Consider the following 17,622-nt stretch of genomic DNA (forward strand, 5'->3'; position numbering starts at 1 on the left):
TAAAAAACACAAAGTAAACTCTCTCCGATACATGCCCATTAACATATTAAACTAAGTTCATCTGTGTTCAAACTCACACAATGATACTAGTGAGGTTAATAGTTTTAGATATTTATTCATAACATAAACAGCGCTAGCATTTCTGTCGATATTATTTCAGCTTAACCGGCCGCTATCCGGAAGAATACATGCACCGTACTAACTGCTAGGGCAGTTATTTTCTGTTTGAATACTTCCCATTGGCAATAATGATTCCGTAACGTACCCCTTGCGCTATCTTTTGACCATTTGGCAACTTTTCGCTTCGTAGCTGACACGGTACAACACTTTTCTTCCGCTTACTTCACACGGCCAGTCATTTTGTTTACAAAGAAATGGTGTGCTATGCGCATGCGCCAATAGAGGGAAATCCTTGAACAAAACGTTGGTCAGACAGGCAGAAATACCGATGATTATCTTAGATTTAATCATTTTTATGAATCTATTTCAGCCAAATCCGATCGTTATTTTCCATAAGGAGTCTCACTTGATATGTTTATGTAGTATTTGGAAAAAAGACCCAAAAAAAAGTTACTTCAGCGTGATGCCCCTTTAATTTTATGTACATATAACTAGTAAAGTCATATGCTGCAAGTAAATTGTGGATTTTCTTTTGAAATAAGCTGGTGCTTAAAATTATTTCTGCTACGTGTAATTGTCCAATATTAGGCCAGTAGCTAGCTGTCCTTGATTGAACACAATAACAGACAGCTACGGCTTAATAACGGACAGCTACAGGTCGGTCATTGTACATTCTACTATACAATATTAATGTACAATGAGAACATAGGATTATGTTGCAAAGTTCTGTGTTCTGAAATAAGAAAACAGCTGTGATCGGATGGCCTGTTTGATTTTACTGCTGACAATGTAAATATGAACTAGGTTGTCCCTTTCTCCACCAGGTATACAAATTCAGTGTTTTATTGTTTTACAGGAGAACTAAGTGGAGGAGAGATTGCTGGGATAGCTGTCGGCGCCGCTGGTTTTACTGCCTTGACAATTGCCATGTTCTGTGTTGTCTTGAAGAAACGAGACAATAGCAGAGGTGAGTACCATAATATATTCTGACTCCTTATCATCATGAAACTGTAGCATCATCCTCGAAATTCAAGGAGTTATGTTAACTTGCGCTCACTGCAACCCTGACCAATCGCTAGGCAAATAATACCTTAACAGGCGATTTGAAGCAACACCAAACTTCAAAGCCGGTCAACTTTACCGTTATGCTGTCGCACAGTACTTTTGATGTACATCAAAGGATCAAATTATTCTACTTGTAATATTTACAAGGTTGCACATACAGAGCACCTCATTTTTGTTGTGACATAGTCCAAGGGTGCAGAAAACATAGAAGAGCATTGCCTCTGGAACTTTGAGGTTGAGGTGGAATGTATAGAATGGTAGAAATGTTCATTTTCCTGTCACGAACTCAACCTCAGTTTAAAGGGTAGGAACTTTTGTGAAATTTTTTTTTTTCAGTTTTCTTTATCTATGAAAATAAAAACATCAATGATTTTAATAACTTGAATCAATGAAAATAAATTTAAAAAAACATGTGACGAGATCAGGAGAAAAAAATCCACATAATCATTAGATGAAAGTTAAGCAACAAAGTTAGAATTCAAAAAAAAAAAAAATAATAATTTCAAAATAATAATGTAAATTCTCATCCAGAGTTATTTTTCTACTTCATATGTAATGGCTACCCAGTATATATAATATGTTATTGGTATCAATATGGTCTGTCAAGTAAAATTTGCCTTCTTGATGGAAGGTGAAAAAGTCAAAACTGCAGCGAATATTTACTGATAAACAATATTTATCATGAAATTGTTTTGGAAATGGTACCTGGTTAGTTTGGTCTATATTGTTAATTATGACAAACACATACATTTCAAATCTTATATTGAAATCTGTTTTAGCTCAGATGATTGCTTAGGTGAGCTATTGCCATCTGTTTTTGTCGTAGTATGTTGTGTGTCATACATTAACATTTTCAACCCCTTTTCCAGAACCTCTAAAGGGATTGACATTAAACTTCGTACAAATGTTCCTTATGATGTCGCAAACAAATGTTCTTACTTTTTGTATCGGCCCGAAAACCAAGATGGCCACATTAGCCTCTGATTTGCTAAGACATTTTTCGACTTCTTCTTATAAAGAATGGCTGAAGCAATCAACTTAAAACATGACACAAATATATCTTATGAGATCCACAACAAGTGTGCCAATCTGAAAATCCCAAGATTGCAGCGCAGCCTTGAATTCTCTTTGAATTCTTCTCTAAAACAGCTGCCCCTGTTACCTATGAGTGTTCTTATTTTTCGTGTGGATCCGAAAACACTAGCTTCTGATTAACTGAGACATTTTAGACCTCTTTTCAAGAACAGCTACACTGCAGATTGACTCCAAATTTGGTACCAATGTTCTCCTTAAGATCCTCATTAAGGTTTGTTAAACTTTTCATGCCGGTCTGATAATCCAAGATAGCCACCGCAGCCTCTAATTGGCCGAGACATTTTCAACTCAAGTGAGCAAGCATTAAGGCCCCTGGGACCTCTTGTTACAAGTTAATATAACAACTTGTTAAAATTATTAAACTGTAATTACAAAAAAAAAGACAAGTGATGAGTGAGCGAATATCTGAGTTGATGAGTGGAGATATGCGGTTTTGTTTAGCGACCACATCACAGGCTACTAGTAGATCATCATGAGTTGATGAGTGGAGATATGCGGTTTTGTTTAGCGACCACATCACAGGCTACTTGTAGATCATTATGAGTTGATGAGTGGAGATATGCGGTTTTGTTTAGCGACCACATCACAGGCTACTTGTAGATCATTATGAGTTGATGAGTGGAGATATGCGGTTTTGTTTAGCGACCACATCACAGGCTACTTGTAGATCATTATGAGTTGATGAGTGGAGATATGCGGTTTTGTTTAGCGACCACATCACAGGCTACTTGTAGATCATTATGAGTTGATGAGTGGAGATATGCGGTTTTGTTTAGCGACCACATCACAGGCTACTTGTAGATCATTATGAGTTGATGAGTGGAGATATGCGGTTTTGTTTAGCGACCACATCACAGGCTACTTGTAGATCATTATGAGTTGATGAGTGGAGATATGCGGTTTTGTTTAGCGACCACATCACAGGCTACTTGTAGATCATTATGAGTTGATGAGTGGAGATATGCGGTTTTGTTTAGCGACCACATCACAGGCTACTTGTAGATCATTATGAGTTGATGAGTGGAGATATGCGGTTTTGTTTAGCGACCACATCACAGGCTACTTGTAGATCATTATGAGTTGATGAGTGGAGATATGCGGTTTTGTTTAGCGACCACATCACAGGCTACTTGTAGATCATTATGAGTTGATGAGTGGAGATATGCGGTTTTGTTTAGCGACCACATCACAGGCTACTTGTAGATCATTATGAGTTGATGAGTGGAGATATGCGGTTTTGTTTAGCGACCACATCACAGGCTACTTGTAGATCATTATGAGTTGATGAGTGGAGATATGCGGTTTTGTTTAGCGACCACATCACAGGCTACTTGTAGATCATTATGAGTTGATGAGTGGAGATATGCGGTTTTGTTTAGCGACCACATCACAGGCTACTTGTAGATCATTATGAGTTGATGAGTGGAGATATGCGGTTTTGTTTAGCGACCACATCACAGGCTACTTGTAGATCATTATGAGTTGATGAGTGGAGATATGCGGTTTTGTTTAGCGACCACATCACAGGCTACTTGTAGATCATTATGAGTTGATGAGTGGAGATATGCGGTTTTGTTTAGCGACCACATCACAGGCTACTTGTAGATCATTATGAGTTGATGAGTGGAGATATGCGGTTTTGTTTAGCGACCACATCACAGGCTACTTGTAGATCATTATGAGTTGATGAGTGGAGATATGCGGTTTTGTTTAGCGACCACATCACAGGCTACTTGTAGATCATTATGAGTTGATGAGTGGAGATATGCGGTTTTGTTTAGCGACCACATCACAGGCTACTTGTAGATCATTATGAGTTGATGAGTGGAGATATGCGGTTTTGTTTAGCGACCACATCACAGGCTACTTGTAGATCATTATGAGTTGATGAGTGGAGATATGCGGTTTTGTTTAGCGACCACATCACAGGCTACTTGTAGATCATTATGAGTTGATGAGTGGAGATATGCGGTTTTGTTTAGCGACCACATCACAGGCTACTTGTAGATCATTATGAGTTGATGAGTGGAGATATGCGGTTTTGTTTAGCGACCACATCACAGGCTACTTGTAGATCATCATGAGTTGATTAGTGGAGATATGCGGTTTTGTTTAGCGACCACATCACAGGCTACTAGTAGATCATCATGAGTTGCAAGTTTTCAATTATAGATTTATAGCTGATAGCATAAAATTTTGAAAGTATCAGTCAAACAGACAATACCAATTTGAGACAGTCATGAATAATTCATATTCATGAACCATACATGAAAGTTCATGAAATCATGAATACTGTCTCACAGGGTTAAGTTTAATGGTTCCTGCAGATGTAGTTTATGGCAAACAAAAGAAAAAATACTTTATGGAATAAGCATGATCATTTTCAAAATTGTATACTCGGTTTATTGGAACAAGTCACCTTTTACCAGTAAAATGCATATTTGCTCAGTGTAAATTTCACTCTTCACATGAAGTTATCATATAGGGTCACAGTGTACTACCAAAATTTTGCTGTCATAACAATTTCACCCTCACTGCAGTGTTGAAAATTCGAAAATTAAACTACAACTAAAAAAATCCCTGTATCCAGTATATATTTACCAACATCACTTGAGGAATATATATATACTTTCAACATTCTCATTTTAACACACTAAGGTTTTTAGCCATTATTTAATTTTAACCCTTTCACGCCTATATAACTTTAATAGACCCTACCATTCATTGATCTGGATGAGTCCATAATGGTCTACAGTGGTGAAAAAGTTAACAGATTAGTGCATTGATGAAATGATGTATCTGTATGACATGCAATAGAAAACTATTTACAGGAACTAAAATTAATGCTATTATAGGTTAGCACAATATTTTAAGTACAAAATAACACTTAAATAAGACAGCCCCGAAAATGTTAACATTTTTCAATATTTCAGCTGCAATTAAATTCCAGTAAAAACCAAAACGACAAACTTATAATTTCATTCGCTAAATAGCACCATGGAGATTCGATTGACAAATACTGTACATGTAAAAATCTTGTCCTGAATGATCTTGCATGTTTTGTTCAGTAATATATAATTGCCTTGAATTTCATGCCCATTATGACTTAATTTTTCTTTACAGTTACTTCTGATATTTATATATACAGTAGGGCAGCAATGTTATATTGTGCGACGATATATCACGATATTTTGAATACGGTACGATACAAAATATTTTTTGGGCGGTCACGATACACCTACGATACTTTTAATGGATTTTGTCATTTCTGAATTTAATTTACTCATATCCATTCCCACATGGCAAGTGACAGGTCCAGCTCTGCATGCACGTCGAAAGACCTGAATTGTGTCAAAATTTGAAGTCATGCCCATTTTGGACCAAGTCTGTTGCCTGCTGAAGTGTTGCCTTTAAAATTTTGCAACATATCTTTTTTCTTTGCTTAAACTGTGATAATAATTATCGTGATATGTATCGTATCGTGGCCACAGTATTGTGTTACGCATCATATCATCATGTTAATGTAACCTTGCAGCCCTAATATAAAGTAATTAAGATTGTTTCCTGAACCAGCATGGCCCCGAGTAATACTCACAGGTGATATTGTACCCAATACATTACAGATTAACTATCTCAAGAAATTTGAATGATTTGCTTTCTACTCCTGGATGTGACCCTGATAACCTAAGCATGTGATACATGTACTGTCAAGATTCTTTATATTTCTATTAAAACAGTGCACAGAGCTAAAACTGTTGCCTGATTTGGTTAGTTCCAATACCTTGCTTGCTTGGATACCATCAGAAATGCAGGATGATTTAGGGATAGAGAATAACAAAGTCACTTCAAAAACCTGCTTTTCTCATACCTTTTACCATCAAATAGAAAAATAAAGAGAAAAAAAAAAGTTTTTTTTTTTAACTCACTTACCCCTGAAGACACATTTGAACTCTTCCAATTCAAATGTTGAAAAAGTTTATGAAATTTCAGGGGTGAATGAGTCAATATTGAACCCCATTTCCGAAGATTTCATTTCAAACTTATACTATTTTTTCAATTATTTTATACCCAATTTTTAAAAAATATCGGAAATTGTAAAATAACGATTTAATCGATCGGTCTTCACTGAATCTTGTATGTTAATACTGTAGTGTCTGGATGAAAAAAGACTCTTGACAGTATTGAGTATCAACTGTTATTTCTACTCTCTCTCACTTGCTTGCATGTTGTTTGCAGGTTTCCACAATCCATTATCTACCTAGACCTGTGCATGGTGCCGTGATGAAATACAACCAAACAAGAACAGTTTATAATCAACATAAAAGCCGAGTGGTCAAGTGACTCAATGGTCAGTCAGTTTATCTGTCATCTAGATGATCGGGGTTTGATTCCTCTATGGTTCATGAAAAGGTATGGAATCAACTGCTGGACAGCATTGGTTTTCACTAATTACTGCATATTGTCCCTGTTAGAAAATGGAGCCTACCCAAGTGATAAATATAGGTTTTAATTTGTTGTATATTGGATGTAAAATTTTATCTTAGAAGTTCCTCTACACTGTCGGGCTACGATTATTGTTTCTGTATACAGGAAGAAAGTAATTACTGTATGGAATGTAAATACAATGAAACATTGTATGTAGCCTCATGGTACGTAACTTTTACTTGCAATGTTTGGATGACAATGTGTCGGCTCCATATGACGTTAAGAATAGGGCCGGAGATGACGAGATATGCGGAAACCACTTGACCGGAGCAGCGATATTGAAGATATCTCATCATGATGAAAAGGAAAACAATATGTTGTATTAAAGGAAGAGATTTGTACTATGTCCAATCTGAAATATACCTGTCAACCTTCCCAATTTTTTCGAGGAAGTGTCTTATTATTTTTCCCAATTTCTGCTTTTGCCATTAATAATCATTAACATTAATTAATTTATAACATTAAATGGGAGTATTGCATATAGCATATTTTAAATAAGAAGATTTACAGCATTATTTGATTGTTTAGATTCATTGAATGATAGTATTACAAATATATTGAAACGCTGCTAAAAGTTTTATCTTTAATGACAATTTTAGAATGTTGACAAGTATGCTGAGGAGTATGTTAAAAGATACCAGAAAAACTTGTCTAGATAAAGATGACACTTAAAACAAACACCTATCAAGATAGACAATATATGTGAAGACACCTTTCTGGATAGGTGACACATACTAAGACACCTGTCTAGGTAGGTGACACATACAAAGATGCATGTCTTCTCCAGGGAGTGACACCTACAAAGACACCTGTCTGGATAGGTGACACATACAAAAACACCTGTCTAGATAGGTGACACATACAATAACACATGTTTAGATAGGTGACACATACAAAGACACCTATCTAGATAGACACATACAAAGACACCTGTTTAGATAGGTGATGCATTCAATAACACATGTCTAGACAAGTAACACATACAAAGACACATGTCTGGATAGGTGACACAAACAAAGACACCTGTCTGGATAGGTGACACATACAAAGACACATGTCTACTCCAGGGATTGACACATACAAAGACACCTGTCTGGATAGGTGACACATACAAAGATACCTGTCTAGAGGGGTGACACATACATAAACACCTGTCCAGAGAGTTGACACCTACAAAGACACTTGTCCAGATAGGCGACACATACAAAGATACCTGTCTAGAGGGGTGACACATACATAAACACCTGTCCAGAGAGGTGACACCTACAAAGATAACTTGTCCAGATAGGCGACACATACAAAGATACCTGTCTAGATAGGTGACACGAACTTCAGGACTCAATTTTGGTGACACATATAAAGACACCTGTCTGGATAGATGACACATACAAAGATACCTGTCTGGAGAGGTGACAATTAGCCTCTAGACTGGCTACCAGCCTGTAAGTATTTATGAAGAATTTCTCGGCTGCATTTTACTGCTAGCTTATCTCCCCCTAGTTTAGAACTTAGGATTAATAAGAATCAGACATCCAAGTGATGCAAATTATGAGAGGTTTTTTTTTCTAAATGATTCAATATTCTAGAGACGGGGGACAGTCTAATTAGCCTCATAAGCGTCATTATTAGAGAAAGTACATGTAATTAGCCTGTTGAAAGCTCCGACTCAATTACACTGGCATGTCATAGCACTGCACGGGGAATTAAAACAGCATTTGATTGATCAGTATAAAAAATATTGTGTCATTCTTAGAAAATACTTTTTATATATATATATATATATATATAAATACACAGTAGTTTTTGCAATACGTTTTCTCTTTCTATTTTTTAGAACTAAATCATAAGGATTGGACAAGATAATAAATTGTCCTATCGATGTATAAACCGAAAACCAAAGTGCACTCTTTACATAAATCGCTTCACGTTCACAGTTTATGTAAAGAGAGCCAGTCAATGACATCAATAGACCTATCTCTAAGCATGTCGCACACACTTCATGTTTGACAAGTACATTCTTTTATGGTTTGTGTGTGATATAATGGCAAATATTTACTGTCTTTTGTGTTTGAATTTTTAGCATCAAAGTTGACTATGATGTTTTTTAGTGTTTCTGTATGGATTGATTCCCACTCCACATACAAATAGTGTTTTCATATATGCATTAACATTTATTTTAGGTTTTCTATCAAAGGGTTCAAATAAAAAATTTGATTTTTTTTTCTTCATTTTTATCTTATTTTTAATAGACTTTTTTTAAAAGTATTCAGCTTATAAAAACTCGAATGCATTGACATTACTTTATGAACACCTTATTTTATTTCAAAAATTAAATTAGAATTTACTAAATGTGTGTTATTTGGTGCTTTCAATGTTTTTTTTACTGTTTAAGAATGATGTTGTTTATACTATTGATACAAATTGATTGTCTGCATAATCTGAAAGACCCTGCGATATTCACAGCAAAATCTTGTATATAGAATGTATAATATTATCATGTGAGGTGAAAGATTGGGATCATGAGCTAATGCTATCTATCATAGGTACTGTAAAATCAGATATTTGATTTTTACCCAGCACTTAAAGTTTGTGCTTATATCAAATAATTGTTTTTGCATGAAAAACTTATTTCAAAGATTTATTTCATTTTCAAGATGCAAGATGTTTAGAATATAATTTTGAAGACTTAAGTCTACAACAGTGGTATCGGTATGATATTTCATGGAAAATATCAACAAGTTTCCGCAAAATCAACAGAAATAGAAATAAATCCCCAAGTAAAGAAATGATTTCTACTTCTGCTGGTGATAATCGTGTTTTACATATGTCTTTGCTCATTTTTTACATCATGAATGTATGTATATCATTACATGTTACATTGTATATGGCCTTGAGATGCTTTTTATATTAATAATATGTATTTTTTTTTTTAAACTAATTTTTGTATTCATATTATGTGATTTTGTTTCGTTGACAGCTATTTTGAATATCAGGGATATAAAAATATTAGGGATCACATTTGATGGATCAGGTTGTAGTCTGAAAGGGGTTAGCTAACACCCTTTAAATCGATCAGATACCAAAAACAAATATATCCAAACGAACGTTTATGTAGATGATAATGACATGACCTGAGGCCAATGTCCACTGTGATCAGTGATATTTCTTGGAGAAGCCACAACATATATAGCTACTACTGAAATAGCGCATTATCCTGAACCCCTGCTTAGTACATATGTACCAAGTGGTCTACGGCACTGATGGTTTGAGTTCGCATGTAACACATTCAAGTCACTATGAATATATATCATTATAGATAAGCACAAAGAGATTCGGAATGAGATTATTCAGTTCGGTATGAATAATAAAATTTGAACTTTTTTAGCTGCAAAAATTAAGTTTTCAATTTCTGTTTGTATTCAAAACAAACTTAGCATTTATTAGACATAATGAAATGTTTTTATTCACAGTTGGATTTAAATAAAAATAAAAGCGTTTAATGAGAGTATGTACACAAGAGGGTACCATAGGGAGAATCTAAACCCGCACAAAGTACGATTACAGTACGTAGGTTTAAAGTGAATTACTCATTTATAATGATGATGGAGATGTTGTTTGGAAGATGCTATTGATTCAGAATAAGTGCTTATACTCGAAGGGCTTCTTCATTACTGATTAAGAATGCCTAGAAAACATCGACTCTAATCAATATCTCCACGAGAATTGATTACAAAAGATTATATAAAAAAAAACCACTACTTTCTCTAAATTGTCCTTTTAATTTAATAATACTTCTGTTTGTGTCAATATGCAATTTTGGGACGTTAAGAGGCGGAACAAGTTTGTTAACTTTTTACTTAACAATGCCATGTCAAAGTTTGATCCCTTGTTTATTTCAGGGGAGTATGTTTCATATAAGAATTGAACAAACCATTTGTGATCTGTATCACCTCAGACAAATATCCAACATATATCCTGAAATCTCAAATCTCCAAAGTCAAATGCCAAGGTCATACAGTTAATTGGTATTTCAAAATTAAAACGCATTCGAGATCCTAACTTATGTTAAGTTTTGTATACTCCATAAAAAAACACTCTTTCTGACTTAACCTGTGGACGATAGACCAATAACAGAACAGTAAATTATAATCATGGCTGCTTTAAAGGATCCTTAAACCACTGCTATAACTACACATTGGAAACATGTTTCCCGCAGATTCTTGAACCACTGCTATAACTACACATTGGAAACATGTTTCCCGCAGGATCACAGTTTGGATAAATCGTACCTATCTTGCAAAACCTTTTTGAGAAAAGAATGGAAAAAAACCTAAATGTAATAGTGACCCAAGTGTAAAAATTCAATGGGGCCTGACCAGGATTCAAACCTCACCCCTCCCATCATTATACTGTCGCTCTATCCAGCTGAGCTACCTGTCAGGGGAAGTAACCATGCAGGCCCAGTTGCTCTGCGGTTATATCCAAAATGAAATTAAGGGACGGTTAACCATTTCACCCCTATGTAACTTTAGTAGACTCTACTATGCATTGATATGGATGAGTCCATTATGGTCTACAGTGGTGAAAGGGTTAATTACTAACATTTTGCCAGCAGTGGGACAGGGAACCTTAATTTATTGTCAAAAGAGAGACACATCATATTTGTATTAAAGCTGTGTCTAATATTTTTAATTCCCAAAATTAAATCATAAGGCAAAACATTTTATTATTAAATATTTCTGGCCAACTTAATTCACATAACATTTGATTTGCCATCAGTTCAGGTGAGCAAAAATGTGTTTTGATCTTCGTATGCTCCCCAGGGAGTTGAGAAAGGTATTGGATGGTTGCAAAAGCCCTATAACCAAGGATACTAATTTGTGAACCGCTTTGAGACGACCTACGAACTAGGTTGTGATAAAGTGGTATATAGGAACCTCAAATTATTATTATTATTATTCGTGTTTCTGATTATGTATTTTATGTTTACTAAAGATTAGCACAATCATGCAATTAACAAGGGGAAAAGGGACTGATTCAATATGGCAAAATACCAATTTCGCTTTGCAAGTTTCAGACACAATTACCAGAGCCCTGTATTCAAAACCATATTAACGCAATAATTTTGTTAATATCATTTTTTGGTGAGGGTGATTTTACTACAGTTCATTATTTAAATTGTATTGTTGACTGAAGAGGGTAATCAAAATTTTAAGATTCCAATAATGTAGAAGCGTTTATAAGATAAATGAACAAATTGTGAAGTACAAATTATTTCGAAATGAAGAAAACGTATTTCAGAAAATATAAAATATTGTTAATGTGACATACATTACAAAAATCAGTGCTTGGAAAAGGCAATCAAATATTTGAGGGTTGGTAATTATATATATAATGAATCATTCTTAATCCATTCACCCCTAAAGTCACATTTGAACCTTACCAAATCAAACAGAGCAAGTCCAGGTTAACAATGGAGGGATAAATGGGTTAGCAGATTTTAAAATGTATCGCAAGTATGACGCTTGTAACAACAAATATTAGTCATCCTTGCATAAAATCATGTCGCTACCTGGTATTACCTGAATTTGTTGTAAGTGCCATTCCCGTAGACGGGATGTGCTTATCTATCAATTGGTTGTTTATATCTATGACATGATTAAATCTATTTTAAAAAAAAAAAAAAATTGTACAAAAGATACGGAAAATTACTTGAAAATTGTTAATTTCTTTAATTTTGATACTGAAATAATGCTTAATACTTGTCGTTCCATTGAGGTAATTTATGCCCTAAACTTTTTGTATTGTTATCACTGTTTGCTTAGAAATAAGTTAGACTTTTTTTTGTTAATTGCATAATGATGAACAAGTCTGTGATATAGGCCATTTTGTATATGTGATATATCCCCTCTATTCAGATGTATTATACTTCAGGTACAACTGATTCCAAAAGGCATAGCACCTAGGCGAGGTACGCTACAGTCTGATATATGAAGTTTAACGTGTTTATGTGTTGTACTTGATAATTGTGACGTTACTTATAACAATTAATAATGTCTAGTGGACGAGATACAGCAAATTGTGACGTTACTTACAACAATTAACAGTGTTTAGTGGACGAGATACAGCAAATTGTGACGTTACTTATACTAATTAACAGTGTATAGTGGAGGAGATACAGCAAATTGTGACGTTACTTACAACAATTAACAGTGTTTAGTGGACGAGATACAGCAAATTGTGACGTTACTTATACCAATTACCAGTGTATAGTGGACGAGATAGAGCAAATTGTGACGTTACTTATAACAATTACCAGTGTATAATGGACGAGAAATTGTGACGTTATAATATAACGGTAAATAGTGTATAGTGGACGAGTTACAGCAAATTGTGACGTTACTTATAACAATTAACAGTGTATAGTGGACAGGATACAGTAAATTGTGACGTTACTTACAACAATTAACAGTGTATAGTGGACGGGATACCGCAAATTGTGAGGTTACTTGTAACAATTAACAGTGTATAGTGGACAGGATACAGTAAATTGTGACGTTACTTGTAACAATTAACAGTGTATAGTGGACGAGAAATTGTGACGTTATAATATAACAGTAAATAGTGTATAGTGGACGAGATACAGCCATCTCATTGTTGTATCCTTATCAATCCATTTACTGTATGTTAACCTGTGAATATGATACTATTCTGATGTATGGGGTAACCAGTATTTAATTTACATATTTCTTTTTATTTCTTTCATTCCCGTGCATATATGACAATATCCAGAGTATCAGAATGTGTGTAAGAAATTCTTCATCTTGCACCCCATTTCATGTGCGTGAGTCAACAATGGGACACAATGACATGGCATCACAGAAGCTGGAACATTGTGTTGCTGCCATGCAGAAACTATGGCACCTATTTGTCGCTTCTGAGCTAATTCTGGTGAATTGAATGAGAGAAAAATACTTTTTCATGACCAAGGTTAGATGTATGATGGAGAAATTTCACCTTGGCATTAATTTTTTAAATTGAAAAAGTTTCACCCAATTTCAAAAGCCCTTGCATTGGGGGAATATTCCTATCCTACATCATGCGCATTAGAGAGTCTGATGAACTTTGAAGCAAATGTCCGTATGAATGTCATTATAGAATGCCTGCTGTATGCGACTGTTCCTGTTATGTGATCCATGTCTTGCATATTTTAGTGAACTTTATGTATGTGTACCTCATAAATGTGATTTTATTTTACATCTGCAATAAAATACAGTATTCTCAAGTTTTTCCTTCAGTTTTTCAGTGTCAGTAAGATTTAAGTATTTTTTTTTAGCATTTATTGACAATACCTTTGTCATGGACCCAATAAAATAAAATAAATATCACTAGATCGTCTATACCTACAAAATGTATCAATTGAATATATTGCTGTTCAAAAATGGTTCTGGAGCAAAATGGCAATAATTTATCAATTCTTGGCACGTTAATAAAGTTTTACGGCATTGGCTCTGCTAGCAATGCCGTCAAGTGAAAAAAGTGCATGTGATTTTGAATGATCTACCTTCATCTTAAGCAATCTCTGAACATGCATCTTGATTTTCTTTTCAGTTACCTACAGTTAGTATAATCAATCGGTAAATATAATGATGAAAACAGTCAATAATGTGGAGACTTAAAGATTTTTTTGTTGAATTCTTGCAACGTGTGAATTTCAAATTAACGACATAAACATAGAACAATGTTGCCCCGTTAAAATAAGGAAACCCTAAATAATGATTAAAACAGTTTTATACAGAAAATAAGTATGATAATATGTTCATGGTTATTTAAAAATTATGAGATTAAGACCAGGTCCGGATGGTAGGCATCTTCTGCCATATCGACGACAGCAACCAAGTTTACCGATGCAAAATGCAAATAATGTCACGTCCTCGAAGCAAGAGCAGTGGTAATGACAGCAAATCGTTAAGACACTCTAATGAGCATAATCAAAAACATTAACATTCGTATCACAAAAAAATTAGCATACTTCCAAATGATGCTCACGATGGCTACATTGCCGGAGGTTATCGCCAACCTGCATCTTTGGGATTCCTACTGTAAGTTTGCCCGTCAGCACTCAGCACTCGAAATCTATCACGAAAGTCATGATATTCTGAGCAAGCTCTCGACTACTGAATAAACAGCAGCATGTAAACACTGAACGTTTGGGAAGCCAGAATGTTACTATCAAAATGTTACTTTCTCATGAAAGTCCCACCAAATATATGAGTTTCTTTCAGAAATGATTTATCAAAGCTATAGTTATGCCGAAAAAACCCAGTTTTAAATACTTGGTTACATTTTTTGGCAGTGGTTCGAGGATTCTTAAAAAGATATTAAGTCGGCAAAGACAGCACTAAATGGTAATTGCGTCCATGTAAGACTAATCCCAATCGGGAACCGTCGGATCCGGAATAATCCGTGGAACGCAAGGTCAAAAGAATGAAAACCCATGTCTACAATATTTTTTAAAAGATATAAAGAAATACAACTAAAGGCCAATAAAGGTACTTTAAAAAATATCTTTATAACGTTTTACAATCTTCGGACCCTATAGATAATTGATATACATATATACCAAAGCATGAAAGTTCCGTTTCTGTGGATGCATTTACCATATAACTAAACAATAATAAAAACAAATTGCAAGGCTACTGTGTTTTACAGTATGTGGACTGAAAGCTTAGGTCTTGCGATACTACACTGTTTACGCGCGTAAATATATCTCATCAGGCTTTGTCAGTGTCGTGTGGTAACGTAATTTGCAATAAATATTAATCAAACGCGTGTTTCAGTATTTAAATCCATACTAACTGCATCATTACAAATGCAGAGATCTGTTAAAAACAAAAACAAAACAAATAAATAAACAGTATTTCCTCTTCCGTAATTATAAACATGTCGAACCTTTGTAACTTGTCCGAAATAAGTGACCAGTCTTTTCATACTTCGACATACAAGGAAACATTAGCTTAAGTACATACGAACGCAATTTTTCAAAGAGACTCCATTGAGATTGGTTTACTTATATCCGCACGAAGAAAGAAGGAGTCAGCTATTTTGGACTATGCAACTTCCGGTTGGACCGGTGGGAGCAGTGAAAAGCCTGTTGGCCTTAACCAAGACTTCCGCGGTTCGATTCCCTATCGGACGTATAATGGTACTTTGGTCACCGTCCGACCATGTCGGTTTTCACCTTGTCCCGTATTAAGACCCATTTGCGCGCTTCCATCCGGAAAAATAACAGTGATGAATATAAGTTGAAAAACTGGATTCATAATTGGTTTAGAATAAATGAAGATTTATTAATTAAATGAAGATTTATTAATTAAATGAAACTTGAATCATCTTCTGGTTCTGGTATCAATAACAGAAATGAGATTTAAATACATGAATGGTTTAAGGCAATGACATCAAGTTAGCCTGTACAACCCTGGACATGTTCCATCATGAGTAAACATAATTGGATTAACTGAAAATTAGCTTAATCTGATCTTCTGTGTTCGTTTTCAGGTTAATGAGCTGTGAAAGTCGACAAGAACCACCAATCAAGATTGCAGGGTAGAAGAAGTTAAGAACTATTATTCCAGTTTACACGTTAGAAGAAGATAAGAACAACCATTCCAGTCTGGATATTAGTATGTTTTTAAAAGGGATTTTTAAATAGAAATCAATATTAAAACCTCGATTTCCGAGATCATATCGAGAGAATCTATTCTGATTTCCCTGTCTCGCCATAGGTTGAGACAGGGGGATTCCCCTATTCATAACACAATGGTATGACGTCACTTCAACAATACAATGACGTCACGTCAACAATCCATCAAGGTCACGTCAGTCCTGAATTTAGCATATAACGTTATCAATTCACATTACATTGTGAATATGATATACAGTGGGGGAACAGGGTAAGAGAAAAAGAATGATTCACCTGCGCTGATTTCTCAATATCGATACAGCTAGATGGGGTCAGGTCAGTACAAGTTCCGCCCACCTCTCACCTGATTTGCTAGGTCGTTTCCTTGAGAAAGATACTGAAGTTGTCGAGGGAGTTAGTCTGCAGGGGTGTTTAGTTTTCGGACTTAAAGGACTAACTCCCTGGACGGCGAAGTCTGGGAAAATGTAGTCGATTTAACGAATTATTTTTAAAAGTAAAAGTTGGAATAAAGTTGATGAAAACCACTATAATGCTGGTCTCGATATTACTGAAAGTATACATGTATTTTAAACCCTGTTCCAATCAATCTTACTTACCTATTGTACACCTTAGTCCTATTATCGTTGTTATCACACCAGTCAAGAAATCATAGACATTCGTAAAATCGGTATGGTCATCATTAACAGCATCAGTGGAAGCGTAATACATGTAATCCAAACAAGCTTTTAGATAATTATAATCTGACAACAAAAATCCATGCAGCTTTAGGAATTTGAATAAGATTGATTGAATGGCCATATCAAATAACTACAAAAACATTCTCGTTCAATATTTTTTATGTATCTCTTGAGGTCACAATATAAAATAGACTTAGCAAGAGACCAAGTAATCATGTTGTTTGGTATTTTTGAAACTGAAACTGAAATAAATTTCTTGATTTTAAAATTAAAATTTTACATATATTTGTGCAAATTAAGGAGGAAACACCTATAATTACTGAATGGAAACTTACATGTTTTTTTTATTAACTTTTTATATTCTAATAAAAAACAGATTATGGTAAATAAAACATGGAATTTCATTGACAGAATGCTAAATATGGATACATGATTGGAGTTGTAAGCATTTTTTTCTCTTTTTTTAGGTCACCTGAG

At 34.8% G+C, this 17,622-nt stretch overlaps 1 protein-coding gene across 3 annotated transcripts in view; it reads left to right on the forward strand.

Annotated features, from left to right (window-relative positions):
- LOC110462196 overlaps positions 1-17,622 on the forward strand; it is a 35,750-nt gene extending 18,128 nt beyond the window's left edge. For 2 of the 3 annotated variants that reach the window (XM_021516041.1, XM_021516043.1), the window contains 2 exons: positions 977-1,087; positions 6,517-8,259. In XM_021516041.1, coding sequence (XP_021371716.1) covers positions 977-1,087; positions 6,517-6,542 — 137 coding nt within the window. In that variant the 3' untranslated portion in view covers positions 6,543-8,259. Of the gene's footprint in view, positions 1-976; positions 1,088-6,516; positions 8,260-16,323 lie in introns of those variants that run through there. The other variant, XM_021516042.1, reaches the window with a different exon arrangement.

Source organism: Mizuhopecten yessoensis, unplaced genomic scaffold, assembly GCF_002113885.1.
Source record: "Mizuhopecten yessoensis strain PY_sf001 unplaced genomic scaffold, ASM211388v2 scaffold10759, whole genome shotgun sequence".
Taxonomy (NCBI): Eukaryota; Metazoa; Mollusca; class Bivalvia; order Pectinida; family Pectinidae; genus Mizuhopecten; species Mizuhopecten yessoensis.